The sequence below is a fragment of the Tachypleus tridentatus genome, chromosome 4 (genome assembly GCF_004210375.1).
Source record: "Tachypleus tridentatus isolate NWPU-2018 chromosome 4, ASM421037v1, whole genome shotgun sequence".
Classification (NCBI taxonomy): Eukaryota; Metazoa; Arthropoda; class Merostomata; order Xiphosura; family Limulidae; genus Tachypleus; species Tachypleus tridentatus.
The window spans coordinates 117,623,637-117,641,294 of NC_134828.1; the positions used below are offsets into that span (position 1 = coordinate 117,623,637).

Here is a 17,658-nt window from a genome sequence, read left to right on the forward strand (position 1 = left end):
TGTATGTTTGTTTTTGTATTTCGAACAAAGCTACTCGAGAGCTATCTGTGCTAGCCGTCCCTAATTTAGTAGTGTAAGACTAGAGGTATGGCAGCTAGTCATCACCACCCACCGCCAACTCTTGGACTACTCTTTTACCAACGAATAGTCGGATTGACCGTACTGTAAACCCAGAACTAAAACTATGATAGTTTCAAATTTAACACTAATGTAAACCTAGATCAATAACTATGATAGTTTATAATTTAACATTACTGTAAACCTAGATCTATAACTATGATAGTTTGTAATGTAACACTGATGTAATCCAAAAACCTATAACTATGATAGTTTCTAATGTAACACTGAGGTAAACCTAGATCTATAACTATGACAGTTTCCAATTTAACGTTGCTGTAAACTTAGATCGATAACTATGATAGTTTCTGATTTAACATTACTGTAAACCTAGATCTATATCTATGATAGTTCATAATTTAACATTACTGTAAACCTAGATCGATAACTATGATAGTTCATAATTTAACATTACTGTAAACCTAGATCTATAAATATAATATTTTCTAATTTAACATTACTGTAAACCTAGATCTAAAACTATGATAGTTTCATATTTAACGTTGCTGTAAACCTAGATCTATAACTATGAAAGTTTATAATTTAACATTACTGTAAACCTAGATCTATAACTATGATAGTTTGTAATGTAACACTGATGTAATCCAAAAACCTATAACTATGATAGTTTCTAATTTAACATTACTGTAAACCTAGATCTATAACTATGATAGTTCATAATTTAACACTGAGGTAAACCTAGATCTAAAACTATGACAGTTTCCAATTTAACGTTGCTGTAAACCTAGATCGATAACTATGATAGTTTCTAATATAACATTACTGTAAACCTAGATCTATAACTAAGATAGTTCATAATTTAACATTACTATAAACCTAGATCTATAACTATGATATTTTCTAATTTAACATTACTGTAAACGTCGATCTATAACTATGATAGCTTATAATTTAACACTGATGTAAACCTAGATCGATAACTATGATAGTTTCATATTTAACGTTGCTGTAAACCTAGATCTATAACTGTGATAGCTTATAATTTAACATTACTGTAAACCTTGTTTGTTTCTTTTTGTATTTCGAACAAAGCTACTCGAGAGCTATCTGTGCTAGCCGTCCCTAATTTAGTAGTGTAAGACTAGAGGTATGGCAGCTAGTCATCACCACCCACCGCCAACTCTTGGGCTACTCTTTTACCAACGAATAGTGAGATTGACCGTACTGTAAACCTAGATCTAAAACTATGATAGTTTCAAATTTAACGTTGGGCTAAACCTAGATCTATAACTATGATAGTTTCTAATTTAACACTAAGGTAAACCTAGATCTAAAACTACGACAGTTCCCAATTTAACGTTGCTGTAAACCTAGATCTATAACTATGATAGTTTATAATTTAACATTACTGTAAACCTAGATCTATAACTATGATAGTTTCTAATGTAACACTGATGTAATCCAAAAACCTATAACTATGATAGTTTCTAATTTAACATTACTGTAAACCTAGATCTATAACTATGATAGTTCATAATTTAACATTACTCTAAACCTAGATCGATAACTATGATAGTTTCATATTTAACGTTGCTGTAAACCTAGATCTATAACTATGATAGTTTCTAATTTAACACTGAGGTAAACCTAGATCTAAAACTATGACAGTTTCCAATTTAACGTTGCTGTAAACCTAGATCGATAACTATGATAGTTTCTAATTTAACATTACTGTAAACCTAGATCTATAACTAAGATAGTTCATAATTTAACATTACTGTAAACCTAGATCTATAACTATGATATTTTCTAATTTAACATTACTGTAAACGTCGATCTATAACTATGATAGCTTATAATTTAACACTGATGTAAACCTAGATCTATAACTATGATAGTTTTCAATTTAACGTTGCTGTAAACCTAGATCTATAACTATGATAGCTTCTAATTTAACACTAATGTAAACCTAGATCTTTAACTATGATACTTTCTAATTCAACGTTGCTGTAAACCTAGATCTATAACTGTGATAGCTTATAATTTAACATTACTGTAAACCTTGTTTGTTTCTTTTTGTATTTCGAACAAAGCTACTCGAGAGCTATCTGTGCTAGCCGTCCCTAATTTAGTAGTGTAAGACTAGAGGTATGGCAGCTAGTCATCACCACCCACCGCCAACTCTTGGGCTACTCTTTTACCAACGAATAGTGGGATTGACCGTACTGTAAACTTAGATCTAAAACTATGATAGTTTCAAATTTAACGTTGGGCTAAACCTAGATCTATAACTATGATAGTTTCTAATTTAACACTAAGGTAAACCTAGATCTAAAACTACGACAGTTCCCAATTTAACGTTGCTGTAAACCTAGATCGATAACTATGATAGTTTCAAATTTAACGTTGTTGTAAACCTAGATCTCTAACAATGATAGTTTCTAATTTAACATTACTGTAAACCTAGATCTATAACTAAGATACTTCATAATTTAACATTACTGTAAACCTAGATCTATAACTATGATAGTTCATAATTTAACATTACTGTAAACCTAGATCTATAACTATGATATTTTCTAATTTAACATTACTGTAAACTTAGATCTATAACTATGATAGCTTATAATTTAACACTGATGTAAACCTAGATCTATAACTATGATAGTTTTCAATTTAACGTTGCTGTAAACCTAGATCTATAACTATGATAGCTTCTAATGTAACGCTAATGTAAACCTAGATTTATAACTATGATAGTTTCTAATGTAACACTGATGTAAACCTAGATCTATAACTATGATAGTTTCTAATTCATTACTGATGTAAACCTAGATCTATAACTATGATAGTTTATAATTTAACATTACTGTAAACCTAGATCTATAACTATGATAGTTTGTAATGTAACACTGAGGTAAACCTAGATCTATAACTATGACAGTTTCCAATTTAACGTTGCTGTAAACCTAGATCGATAGCTATGATAGTTTCTAATTTAACATTACTGTAAACCTAGATCTATATCTATGATAGTTCATAATTTAACAATACTGTAAACCTAGATCGATAACTATGATAGTTCATAATTTAACATTACTGTAAACCTAGATCTATAATTATAATATTTTCTAATTTAACATTACTGTAAACCTAGATCTAAAACTATGATAGTTTCATATTTAACGTTGCTGTAAACCTAGATCTATAACTATGATAGTTTCTTATTTAACGTTGCTGCAAACCTAGATCTATAACTATGATAGTTTCTAATTTAACACTGAGATAAACCTAGATCTAAACCTATGACAGTTTCCAATTTAACGTTGCTGTAAACCTAGATCGATAACTATGATAGTTTCTAATTTAACATTACTGTAAACCTAGATCTATAACTAAAATAGTTCATAATTTAACATTACTGTAAACCTAGATCTATAACTATGATATTTTCTAATTTAACATTACTGTAAACGTAGATCTATAACTATGATAGCTTATAATTTAACACTGATGTAAACCTAGATCTATAACTATGATAGTTTTCAATTTAACGTTGCTGTAAACCTAGATCTATAACTATGATAGCTTCTAATTTAACACTAATGTAAACCTAGATCTATAACTATGATACTTTCTAATTTAACGTTGCTGTCAACCTAGATCTATAACTGTGATAGTTTATAATTTAACTTTACTGTAAACCTTGTTTGTTTGTTTTTGTATTTCGAACAAAGCTACTCGAGAGCTATCTGTGCTAGCCGTCCCTAATTTAGTAGTGTAAGACTAGAGGTATGGCAGCTAGTTATCACCACCCACCGCCAACTCTTGGGCTACTCTTTTACCAACGAATAGTGGGATTGACCGTACTGTAAACCTAGATCTAAAACTATGATAGTTTCAATTTTAACGTTGCTGTAAACCTAGATCTATAACTATGATAGTTTCTAATTTAACACTGAGGTAAACCTAGATCTAAAACTATGACAGTTCCCAATTTAACGTTGCTGTAAACCTAGATCGATAGCTATGATAGTTTCAAATTTAACGTTCTTGTAAACCTAGATCTGTAACTATGATAGTTTCTAATTTAACATTACTGTAAACCTAGATCTATAACTAAGATAGTTCATAATTTAACACTACTGTAAACCTAGATCTATAACTATGATAGTTCATAATTTAACATTACTGTAAACCTAGATCTATAACTATGATATTTTCTAATTTAACATTATTGTAAACTTAGATCTATAACTATGATAGCTTATAATTTAACACTGATGTAAACCTAGATCTATAACTATGATAGTTTTCAATTTAACGTTGCTGTAAACCTAGATCTATAACTATGATAGGTTCTAATGTAACGCTGATGTAATCCTAGATCTATAACTATGATAGTTTCTAATGTAACACTGATGTAAACCTAGATCTATAACTATGATAGTTGCTAATTTAACGTTGCTGTAAACCTAGATCTATAACTATGATAGTGTCTAATGTAACACTGATGTAAACCTAGATCTATAACTATGATAGTGTCTAATGTAACACTGATGTAAACCTAGATCTATAACTATGATAGTTTCTAATTTAACACTAATGTAAACCTAGATCTAAACTATGATAGTTTCTAATTTAAATACTGTAAACCTAGATCTAAAACTATGACAGTTTCCAATTTAACGTTGCTGTAAACCTAGATCGATAACTATGATAGTTTCTAATTTAACATTACTGTAAACCTAGATCTATAACTAACATAGTTCATAATTTAACATCACTGTAAACCTAGATCTATAACTATGATAGTTCATAATTTAACACTGATGTAAACCTAGATCTATAACTGTGATAGTTTTCAATTTAACGTTGCTGTAAACCTAGATCTATAACTATGATAGTTTCTAATTTAACGTTGCTGTAAACGTAGATCTATAACTATGATAGTTTCTAATGTAACACTGATGTAAACCTAGATCTATAACTATGATAGTTTCTAATGTAACACTGATGTAAACGTAGATCTATAACTATGATAGTTTCTAATTTAACACTAATGTAAACCTAGATCTATAACTATGACAGTTTCTAATTTAACGTTGCTGTAAACGTAGATCTATAACTATGATAGTTTCTAATGTAACACTGATGTAAACCTAGATCTATAACTATGATAGTTTCTAATGTAACACTGATGTAAACGTAGATCTATAACTATGATAGTTTCTAATTTAACACTAATGTAAACCTAGATCTATAACTATGATAGTTTCTAATTTAACGTTGCTGTAAACGTAGATCTATAACTATGATAGTTTCTAATTTAAATACTGTAAATCTAGATCCATAACTATGATAGTTTCTAATTCAACACTGATGTAAACCTAGATCTATAACTATGATAGTTTCTAATTTAACGTTGCTGAAAACCTAGATCTATAACTATGACAGATTCTAATTTGACATTACTGCAAACTTAGATCTATAACTTTGATAGTTCATAATTTAACATTACTGTAAACCTAGATTTATAACTATGATAGTTCATAATTTAACATTACTGTAAACCTAGATCTATAACTAGGATATTTTCTAATTTAACATTACTGTAAACTTAGATCTATAACTATGATAGCTTATAATTTAACACTGATGTAAACCTAGATCTATAACTATGATAGTTTTCAATTTAACGTTGCTGTAAACCTAGATCTATAACTATGATAGGTTCTAATGTAACGCTGATGTAATCCTAGATCTATAACTATGATAGTTTCTAATGTAACACTGATGTAAACCTAGATCTATAACTATGATAGTTGCTAATTTAACGTTGCTGTAAACCTAGATATATAACTATGATAGTGTCTAATGTAACACTGATGTAAACCTAGATCTATAACTATGATAGTGTCTAATGTAACACTGATGTAAACCTAGATCTATAACTATGATAGTTTCTAATTTAACACTAATGTAAACCTAGATCTAAACTATGATAGTTTCTAATTTAAATACTGTAAACCTAGATCTAAAACTAACATAGTTCATAATTTAACATCACTGTAAACCTAGATCTATAACTATGATAGTTCATAATTTAACACTGATGTAAACCTAGATCTATAACTGTGATAGCTTATAATTTAACACTGATGTAAACCTAGATCTATAACTATGATAGTTTTCAATTTAACGTTGCTGTAAACCTAGATCTATAACTATGATAGCTTCTAATGTAACGCTAATGTAAACCTAGATTTATAACTATGATAGTTTCTAATGTAACACTGATGTAAACCTAGATCTATAACTATGATAGTTTCTAATTCATTACTGATGTAAACCTAGATCTATAACTATGATAGTTTATAATTTAACATTACTGTAAACCTAGATCTATAACTATGATAGTTTGTAATGTAACACTGAGGTAAACCTAGATCTATAACTATGACAGTTTCCAATTTAACGTTGCTGTAAACCTAGATCGATAGCTATGATAGTTTCTAATTTAACATTACTGTAAACCTAGATCTATATCTATGATAGTTCATAATTTAACAATACTGTAAACCTAGATCGATAACTATGATAGTTCATAATTTAACATTACTGTAAACCTAGATCTATAATTATAATATTTTCTAATTTAACATTACTGTAAACCTAGATCTAAAACTATGATAGTTTCATATTTAACGTTGCTGTAAACCTAGATCTATAACTATGATAGTTTCTTATTTAACGTTGCTGCAAACCTAGATCTATAACTATGATAGTTTCTAATTTAACACTGAGATAAACCTAGATCTAAAACTATGACAGTTTCCAATTTAACGTTGCTGTAAACCTAGATCGATAACTATGATAGTTTCTAATTTAACATTACTGTAAACCTAGATCTATAACTAAAATAGTTCATAATTTAACATTACTGTAAACCTAGATCTATAACTATGATATTTTCTAATTTAACATTACTGTAAACGTAGATCTATAACTATGATAGCTTATAATTTAACACTGATGTAAACCTAGATCTATAACTATGATAGTTTTCAATTTAACGTTGCTGTAAACCTAGATCTATAACTATGATAGCTTCTAATTTAACACTAATGTAAACCTAGATCTATAACTATGATACTTTCTAATTTAACGTTGCTGTCAACCTAGATCTATAATTGTGATAGTTTATAATTTAACTTTACTGTAAACCTTGTTTGTTTGTTTTTGTATTTCGAACAAAGCTACTCGAGAGCTATCTGTGCTAGCCGTCCCTAATTTAGTAGTGTAAGACTAGAGGTATGGCAGCTAGTTATCACCACCCACCGCCAACTCTTGGGCTACTCTTTTACCAACGAATAGTGGGATTGACCGTACTGTAAACCTAGATCTAAAACTATGATAGTTTCAATTTTAACGTTGCTGTAAACCTAGATCTATAACTATGATAGTTTCTAATTTAACACTGAGGTAAACCTAGATCTAAAACTATGACAGTTCCCAATTTAACGTTGCTGTAAACCTAGATCGATAGCTATGATAGTTTCAAATTTAACGTTCTTGTAAACCTAGATCTGTAACTATGATAGTTTCTAATTTAACATTACTGTAAACCTAGATCTATAACTAAGATAGTTCATAATTTAACACTACTGTAAACCTAGATCTATAACTATGATAGTTCATAATTTAACATTACTGTAAACCTAGATCTATAACTATGATATTTTCTAATTTAACATTATTGTAAACTTAGATCTATAACTATGATAGCTTATAATTTAACACTGATGTAAACCTAGATCTATAACTATGATAGTTTTCAATTTAACGTTGCTGTAAACCTAGATCTATAACTATGATAGGTTCTAATGTAACGCTGATGTAATCCTAGATCTATAACTATGATAGTTTCTAATGTAACACTGATGTAAACCTAGATCTATAACTATGATAGTTGCTAATTTAACGTTGCTGTAAACCTAGATCTATAACTATGATAGTGTCTAATGTAACACTGATGTAAACCTAGATCTATAACTATGATAGTGTCTAATGTAACACTGATGTAAACCTAGATCTATAACTATGATAGTTTCTAATTTAACACTAATGTAAACCTAGATCTAAACTATGATAGTTTCTAATTTAAATACTGTAAACCTAGATCTAAAACTATGACAGTTTCCAATTTAACGTTGCTGTAAACCTAGATCGATAACTATGATAGTTTCTAATTTAACATTACTGTAAACCTAGATCTATAACTAACATAGTTCATAATTTAACATCACTGTAAACCTAGATCTATAACTATGATAGTTCATAATTTAACACTGATGTAAACCTAGATCTATAACTGTGATAGTTTTCAATTTAACGTTGCTGTAAACCTAGATCTATAACTATGATAGTTTCTAATTTAACGTTGCTGTAAACGTAGATCTATAACTATGATAGTTTCTAATGTAACACTGATGTAAACCTAGATCTATAACTATGATAGTTTCTAATGTAACACTGATGTAAACGTAGATCTATAACTATGATAGTTTCTAATTTAACACTAATGTAAACCTAGATCTATAACTATGACGGTTTCTAATTTAACGTTGCTGTAAACGTAGATCTATAACTATGATAGTTTCTAATGTAACACTGATGTAAACCTAGATCTATAACTATGATAGTTTCTAATGTAACACTGATGTAAACGTAGATCTATAACTATGATAGTTTCTAATTTAACACTAATGTAAACCTAGATCTATAACTATGATAGTTTCTAATTTAACGTTGCTGTAAACGTAGATCTATAACTATGATAGTTTCTAATTTAAATACTGTAAATCTAGATCCATAACTATGATAGTTTCTAATTCAACACTGATGTAAACCTAGATCTATAACTATGATAGTTTCTAATTTAACGTTGCTGAAAACCTAGATCTATAACTATGACAGATTCTAATTTGACATTACTGCAAACTTAGATCTATAACTTTGATAGTTCATAATTTAACATTACTGTAAACCTAGATTTATAACTATGATAGTTCATAATTTAACATTACTGTAAACCTAGATCTATAACTAGGATATTTTCTAATTTAACATTACTGTAAACTTAGATCTATAACTATGATAGCTTATAATTTAACACTGATGTAAACCTAGATCTATAACTATGATAGTTTTCAATTTAACGTTGCTGTAAACCTAGATCTATAACTATGATAGGTTCTAATGTAACGCTGATGTAATCCTAGATCTATAACTATGATAGTTTCTAATGTAACACTGATGTAAACCTAGATCTATAACTATGATAGTTGCTAATTTAACGTTGCTGTAAACCTAGATATATAACTATGATAGTGTCTAATGTAACACTGATGTAAACCTAGATCTATAACTATGATAGTGTCTAATGTAACACTGATGTAAACCTAGATCTATAACTATGATAGTTTCTAATTTAACACTAATGTAAACCTAGATCTAAACTATGATAGTTTCTAATTTAAATACTGTAAACCTAGATCTAAAACTATGACAGTTTCCAATTTAACGTTGCTGTAAACCTAGATCGATAACTATGATAGTTTCTAATTTAACATTACTGTAAACCTAGATCTATAACTAACATAGTTCATAATTTAACATCACTGTAAACCTAGATCTATAACTATGATAGTTCATAATTTAACACTGATGTAAACCTAGATCTATAACTGTGATAGTTTTCAATTTAACGTTGCTGTAAACCTAGATCTATAACTATGATAGTTTCTAATTTAACGTTGCTGTAAACGTAGATCTATAACTATGATAGTTTCTAATGTAACACTGATGTAAACCTAGATCTATAACTATGATAGTTTCTAATGTAACACTGATGTAAACGTAGATCTATAACTATGATAGTTTCTAATTTAACACTAATGTAAACCTAGATCTATAACTATGATAGTTTCTAATTTAACGTTGCTGTAAACGTAGATCTATAACTATGATAGTTTCTAATGTAACACTGATGTAAACCTAGATCTATAACTATGATAGTTTCTAATGTAACACTGATGTAAACGTAGATCTATAACTATGATAGTTTCTAATTTAACACTAATGTAAACCTAGATCTATAACTATGATAGTTTCTAATTTAACGTTGCTGTAAACGTAGATCTATAACTATGATAGTTTCTAATTTAAATACTGTAAATCTAGATCCATAACTATGATAGTTTCTAATTCAACACTGATGTAAACCTAGATCTATAACTATGATAGTTTCTAATTTAACGTTGCTGAAAACCTAGATCTATAACTATGACAGATTCTAATTTGACATTACTGCAAACTTAGATCTATAACTTTGATAGTTCATAATTTAACATTACTGTAAACCTAGATTTATAACTATGATAGTTCATAATTTAACATTACTGTAAACCTAGATCTATAACTATGATATTTTCTAATTTAACATTACTGTAAACTTAGATCTATAACTATGATAGTTCATAATTTAACATTATTGTAAACCTAGATTTTTTATTATGATAGTTTCTAATTTAACACTGATGTAAACCTAGATCTATAACTATGATAGTTTTTAATTTAACGTTACTGTAAACCTAGATCCACAACTATGATAGTTTCTAATTTAACGTTGCTGTAAACGTACATCTATAACCACGATAGTTTCCAAATTACCGTTGCTGTAATCCTACATCTATAACTACGATAGTTTCCAATTTAAACGTAAACTGTACATCTATAACTGTGATAGTTTCCAATTTAACGTTGCTGTAATCCTACATCCATAACCGTAAGATGAAGCAATTTTGTTTGTTTGTTCAATGTAATGATGATTAATAATAATTAATGAAAATTAATCATCATCTAAAGAAATTATAACAACAACAAAATTATTATTTTATAATTGATTTCTGAGTAATTCCCATACTAAACTCTCTAAGTGTAATATCTGGGGTTACCTATGTAAGTTAACTCGTAAAGACACCCGTACCAATAAGACAGTAATTTCATATCCAGAAAGCTGGTTATTTTCAATGCAAATTGAGACTTCATGAAATGTTCTTTATTATATTTATATATGATGTACCTGCGCCATTCTTGACAAGAAATGACTGCATGCCGGTTGAGGTTGTAAAAAAGAAGCAAAATTATTGGGAGCAGTGAGAGCTTAAGGTCATTGTGGGGAAGTCTAGGGGTTTCTTGTCACCCATGAGAAACAAAAACTCCTACTTGAGGCCAAGACTCGTTATTATACACTATTAATCACAGGTCGACAGGTTCTAGTATGTAGTCTGCTGGTAAAAGTATTTAGACAGCCTAGCTGTTCTTTGAACGAAGGACAAGATACACTAATATATCAGGTTTAGGAACAGCTAGCGGCTTTATCATGACGTTTCTTTATAATGCTCTTTTGAAATAGACACACAACAAGATGTGTGTTGTTGTTTTTTTCTCAAGCCGCCTGTTTAACTAAATTGTATATTTTAAATGCGCCCTCATTTATAAAACTTGATTTGCAAACAAAGCGAACAATTATATAGAAATATTTGTTATTTGATCACTGTTTTTATGTGTTTGTTTTTTTACATATTTCATTTTACTGGAACCGTAAAGTGTATATTTACTTCCAGTTTTGAATTTTTCTCTTTTCAAACTATATTTAATACGTACAAACTAACAAAATGATATGAATATGTGCACGTGCTTGGTAATTATTTAAGTAATTACAATCTTTCATTCTCAGGAAGTTCTTTTTATAAAGCAACACTTTGCGATATTTGGATGAAAACTTTAATTAGTTTTGATGTATCCAACTAGAAGCTCGAGACCAGTTTGTTTTGTTCACAAGTCGTCCGATCTTTCTTATCTTTTACATCTGGTTTCTTTCTGCGTCAGCTTTCGATTTGAAAGAAGAAAGGACAAAAACTAACTTACCGTCTGCATTACTCGTTTCAATTGAATTCCATTTCAGTCCCAGTTGTTGGCGAAGTAAATTATATACTATGGATGCAGTAAAATATGAGGTTTCACCAGCCCATCTCAAAAGGCGGCCAACACTGAACGCGCTTAATTTCGACCTAAGCCTGGTTGTCTCATAGCTTTCTGCAGCCGCCGCGAGGCAACGTACCGAGCTCACGTGACAGGCTTGCTCGTGCGAGCTAATCTTCGTCTCTTGTTTTTCAGGTACCACCAAGTCGTCCAACACCACGGGCTGTCGTCCAGCCTTCCTCCATGTGGGAAGTGTAACCCATCGACTGTGGCTATAAACAATAGTTCACTGTACACGCAAAGTCTGTCTGATTGAACCTCAGCCCATGCCTGAGGAGGTCACTGTTGCCCAGTAGGTCGGCTTAGTTCAGGTCCCTTACTTCACGCTGGGATCTGTTATTATCGACCCTCTCTAAACCGGATGGGATCCATCACCTGTACTGCTGTCCATTACGTATTACTTCTGGTCAACAATGTCACGTCTTTCCTGCTTAGATGATGAACAATGCTATAAAACCTTGTTCTCACGTCTTTCCACTCAGGTGGTCAACAGTTCCACAAAACCCTGTCTTCACGTCTTTCCACTCAGATGGTCAACAGTTCCACAAAACCCTGTCCTTATCCTTCCCGTTCAGATGGTCAACATTGTTATAAAATCCTGTCCTCACGTCTTTCTACTCAGGTGGTCAACAGTTTCACAAAACCCTGTCCTTATCCTTCCCGTTCAGGTAGTCAACATTGTTATAAAATCCTGTCCTCACGTCTTTCCACTTAGATGGTCAACAGTTTCATTAAACCCTGTCCTTGCATCCTTCGAGTTCAAGTTGTCAACAGTGTAATACAATCCTACCCTATGTCCTTCCACTCAGGTGGTCAACAGTTTCATTAAACCCTGTCCTTGCATCCTTCGAGTTCAAGTTGTCAACAGTGTAATACAATTCTACTCTATGTCCTTCCACTCAGGTGGTCAACAGTTTCATTAAACCCTGCCCTTGCATCCTTCGTGTTCAAGTTGTCAACAGTGTAATACAATCCTACCTATGTCCTTCCACTTAGATGGTCAACAGTTTCATTAAACCCTGTCCTTGCATCCTTCGTGTTCAAGTTGTCAACAGTGTAATACAATCCTACCCTATGTCCTTCCACTCAGGTGATCAACAGTTTTATTAAACCCTGCCCTTGCATCCTTCGTGTTCAAGTTGTCAACAGTGTAATAGAATCCTACCCTATATCCTTCCACTTAGATGGTCAACAGTTTCATTAAACCCTGTCCTTGCATCCTTCGTGTTCAAGTTGTCAACAGTGTAATACAATCCTACCCTATGTCCTTCCACTCAGGTGATCAACAGTTTTATTAAACCCTGTCCTTGCATCCTTCGTGTTCAAGTTGTCAACAGTGTAATACAATCCTACCCTATGTCCTTCCACTCAGGTAGTCAACACTTTCACGAAACCCTGTCCTTGCATCCTTCGTGTTCAAGTTGTCAACAGTGTAATACAATCCTACCCTATGTCCTTCCACTCAGGTGGTCAACAGTTTCATTAAACCCTGCCCTCATGTAGCTAAGGCTACATAGTGATAAACTGCTAAGATATGTTATATTATGTATCGTTTCTAAATGTCCCTTCTAGCTATTTATTCAGTATAACAGATTGTGTGAGTTTAATTAACCTTTATATTCTACCATTTTCAGATCTTATGTTTTGTTTCAACAGTTTGTTAACTAAAAACAATAATGTTAGAGAAAGGTGTTACAACTATTACTGTGTCTATAGAAAATGAACAAAGGAAACTTTGAAGAACAAAACAAATCAGACATTAAACAAAGTGAATGAGGTAATAAAAGAAAATAATACAATCACATATTACAATAAATATAGATCAGATATTACAGCCGTCAAGAATGTTTACATAATCTGAGAATTTAAGATATTTTTGTAGAAATAGTTAGACGTGTCATTGTTGTTGGTTTTCTGAGCTTTCTTCACCAAATTCAAGTTTTCAGCTTCAATTCTGGTTCACAGAAAACGAGACATGCCGATACTTTATCACATAAATGGATTTTTTCATATACGATATCAATTCATATTTAGTTTTGACAATAGTTTCGATAAAAAGAGTCTGATTAAATGTATTTGTATGAAAGTTTTACCTTAAATAATACAAGTTATACCTTAAACAATACAAGTTATACCTTAAACAATACAAGTTATACCTTAAACAATACAAGTTATACCTTAAACAATACATGTTGTACTTTAAACAATACAAGTTATACCTTAAACAATACAAGTTATACCTTAAACAATACACGTAGTACTTAAATAATACATGTTGTACTTTAAACAACACATGTTGTACTTTAAACAGTACAAGTTATACCTTAAACAATACCAGTTATACCTTAAACAATACAAGTTATACCTTAAACAATACATGTTGTACTTTAAACAATACATGTTGTACTTTAAACAATACAAGTTATACCTTAAACAATACATGTTGTACTTTAAACAATACATGTTGTACTTTAAACAATACGTGTTGTACTTTAAACAATACCCAGTTACACATAGATGACTGTATTTTTGCGTTTCTAATATCAAGACAAAATACAAACATCGCATTTTGGTTTTGTCGACATATCTTTCAAGTTCAGGTAAATAATTAACACACTACATTATATTCTATGTAACCATTACTGAATTTCTTTATATAAAATGTAAGTAATTCATTGGTTCATAAAGAATCACTAATTCATGTTCTACTGCAGTACTTGACAAAACAGTTTATATTCGTTAATTATAGAAAATCTCCTCAGAGTTAAAACTGTTTTAATCGTAAAGGAAAGGAAAATATTAGACAGTCAACAGACTAAAGACTGGGTTTGTCTTCCTTAACTTATTCTATCAGTAAAAGTAACTCAAATTTTGTGATCGTTCTGCGAATATTTCTACCCAATATACCAGCGGTTTCCAGTCACAGTTATAATCATACACAGCTCGGTTTCCATTAAATATCACAATCATACAGAGCTTGGTTTTTGTACCTAGCATGTGTGTGTGTTTTAAATCTTTGTAGTCACACTGGTGGAAAAATTGAAAGTCAACAAACGATTGGTCGGGCAGAGTTTGACGTCATCAGGTAACAGCCAAAATTCACAGACAACAACAAGTTTTTGTGTGGATATATATATATATATATGTTTGTATACAGAATAAACTGTGTTAACAGATTCTGAGATATACATACATATATGTCGTTTGTTATAAACAAAAAACAAGCCAAAATTAATTTTAAAAAATGCTGCACTAATCGAAAGATCCCAAGGTACAAGCTGCAATGTAGGATATAAAATGTACCCTAGGTTTGGAGGTGACTGAAGAAGAAGAACCCACATTGCGATGGGGATACACCGTCTATCAGTCTTAACCTCCATTTGCCAGTCTTACATAAAGAAATAAAATAAATGAATACAATAAAAGAACATCAATAAAAATTAAAATAATAGAAACAGAAATTAGTGGAGCGAGGTGTGGGTGTTCAAATCTATATCACACTTCACTGCTTGTTGTGGGAAGGTAACTGCTCTCTAAAGTAAGTAAAAGTAAGTAATAATAATAATAAGGTACTACCACTTGAGAGGTAATATAAACTTACTTCCTGAAGTCAGCATTCCAGCCAACATTATGATGGTAAGGCACTAATTTGTAGCCCAGTAGACGAATTATCCTACTATAAACCAGTTATCTAAACTAACTAATATAACTCCCAACCACGACCCATTAGGTCTACTGTAACTACCAATTTTCATACTGGGGGCTGAATGCTAACCTTGGGAGTTAAGATTATTTAACTTACTTACACACATAGCGCAGTACATATAGTAATAGTAATACATATAGGAGCACATATAAATGTAAAAACGGCTGGTTTGGGTTTAGAAAACTTTTTATGTAGAGGAACGAACAACGTTTCGACCTTCGAAATCTGTTAACACGTTATGATATATATATGTATATATCCAGTGAATATATATATATATATGTATATCAAATCAATAAAGTGCGTTAACAGGTTCTGATACATATATATCAAGCTAATAAAATGTGTTAACAGGTTCTGATACATATATATCAAGCTAATAAAATGTGTTAACAGGTTCTGATACATATATATATCAAGCTAATAAAGTGTGTTAACAGGTTCTGATACATATATATCAAGTTAATAAAGTGTGTTAACGGGTTCTGATACATATATATCAAGCTAATAAAGTGTGTTAACAGGTTTTGATACATATATATCAAGCTAATAAAATGTGTTAACAGGTTCTGATACATATATATCAAGCTAAAAAAGTGCGTTAACAGGTTCTGATACATATATATCAAGCTAATAAAATGTGTTAACAGGTTCTGATACATATATATCAAGCTAAAAAAGTGCGTTAACAGGTTCTGATACATATATATCAAGCTAATAAAGTGTGTTAACAGGTTCTGATACATATATATCAAGCTAATAAAGTGTGTTAACAGGTTCTGATACATATATATATGTATCCAGTGAATAAAGTGTGTTAACAGGTTCTGATATATATATATCAAGTGAATAAAGTGTGTTAACAGGTTCTGATACATATATATATATCCAGTCAATAAAGTGTGTTAACAGGTTCTGATACGTGTATGTGTATCCAGTGAATAAAGTGTGTTAACAGGTTCTGATACGTGTATGTATATCCAGTGTATAAATTTTGTTAACAGGTTCTCACACATACATATATATCCAGTGAATAAAGTGTGTTAACACTTTCTGATACACACATATCTATATACATCCAGTGTATAAATTTTGTTAACAGGTTCTCACACATACATATATATCCAGTGAATAAAGCGTGTTAACAACTACAGCTGAATGATTGTCTTACTTATATTCTAAAATATGATACGTAACATACAACTTGGGTTTTCTTCGTAGATAATGAGAAACAAGTGGGTAAAAATCCATAGCTAATTAATATCTTATGTATATATTTAGGGTACGTACACTGCTGGCCAAAAGCTTAAGGCCAATGAATATAAAAAAAAAATATGCATTTTGCGTTGTTAAACTCCACCATTCATTTGAGTAGAGCTTAGAAAGATGAAAATAGGAAAAAGGGAAAATAAAATAATTTTTTTTTAACATTTAATAGGAAAAATGTGAACGTTATGAAATTAACCTAAATACTAGCCGATCAAAAGTTTAAGACCATACTGAAACGAAGCGTTAGTCAGTAAGCATGTAAGGAAATTTAGCCATTTATGTTCAAGCATTAGCGTTGTCAACACCTCCCACTGACATCTACTGTGTTACATTGGGTAAAAACATGGCAAAGGTTAAAAAGTTGACAGAGTTTGAACCTGTCAGAAATTGTCGAGCTGCAAAAGCAAAGCCTCTCTCAACGTGTCATCGCTGGTGAGATTGAGCGTAGTAAAACTGCTGTTGCAAATTTCTTAAAAGACCCTGAGGGATACGGAACG

The 17,658-nt window shown here is 30.6% G+C and overlaps 1 protein-coding gene across 2 annotated transcripts in view; it reads right to left on the reverse strand.

Annotated features, from left to right (window-relative positions):
* LOC143249940 (zinc finger protein basonuclin-2-like) overlaps positions 1–17,658 on the reverse strand; it is a 212,819-nt gene that overhangs the window by 173,725 nt on the left and 21,436 nt on the right. The window contains exon 1 of one of the 2 annotated variants that reach the window (XM_076500560.1): positions 12,073–12,239. The exons of the other annotated variant lie outside the window; for it this stretch is intronic. Within the exon in view, the coding sequence (XP_076356675.1) occupies positions 12,073–12,081 (9 nt within the window). The 5' untranslated portion in view covers positions 12,082–12,239. Of the gene's footprint in view, positions 1–12,072; positions 12,240–17,658 lie in introns of those variants that run through there. 2 annotated transcript variants of the gene reach the window in all.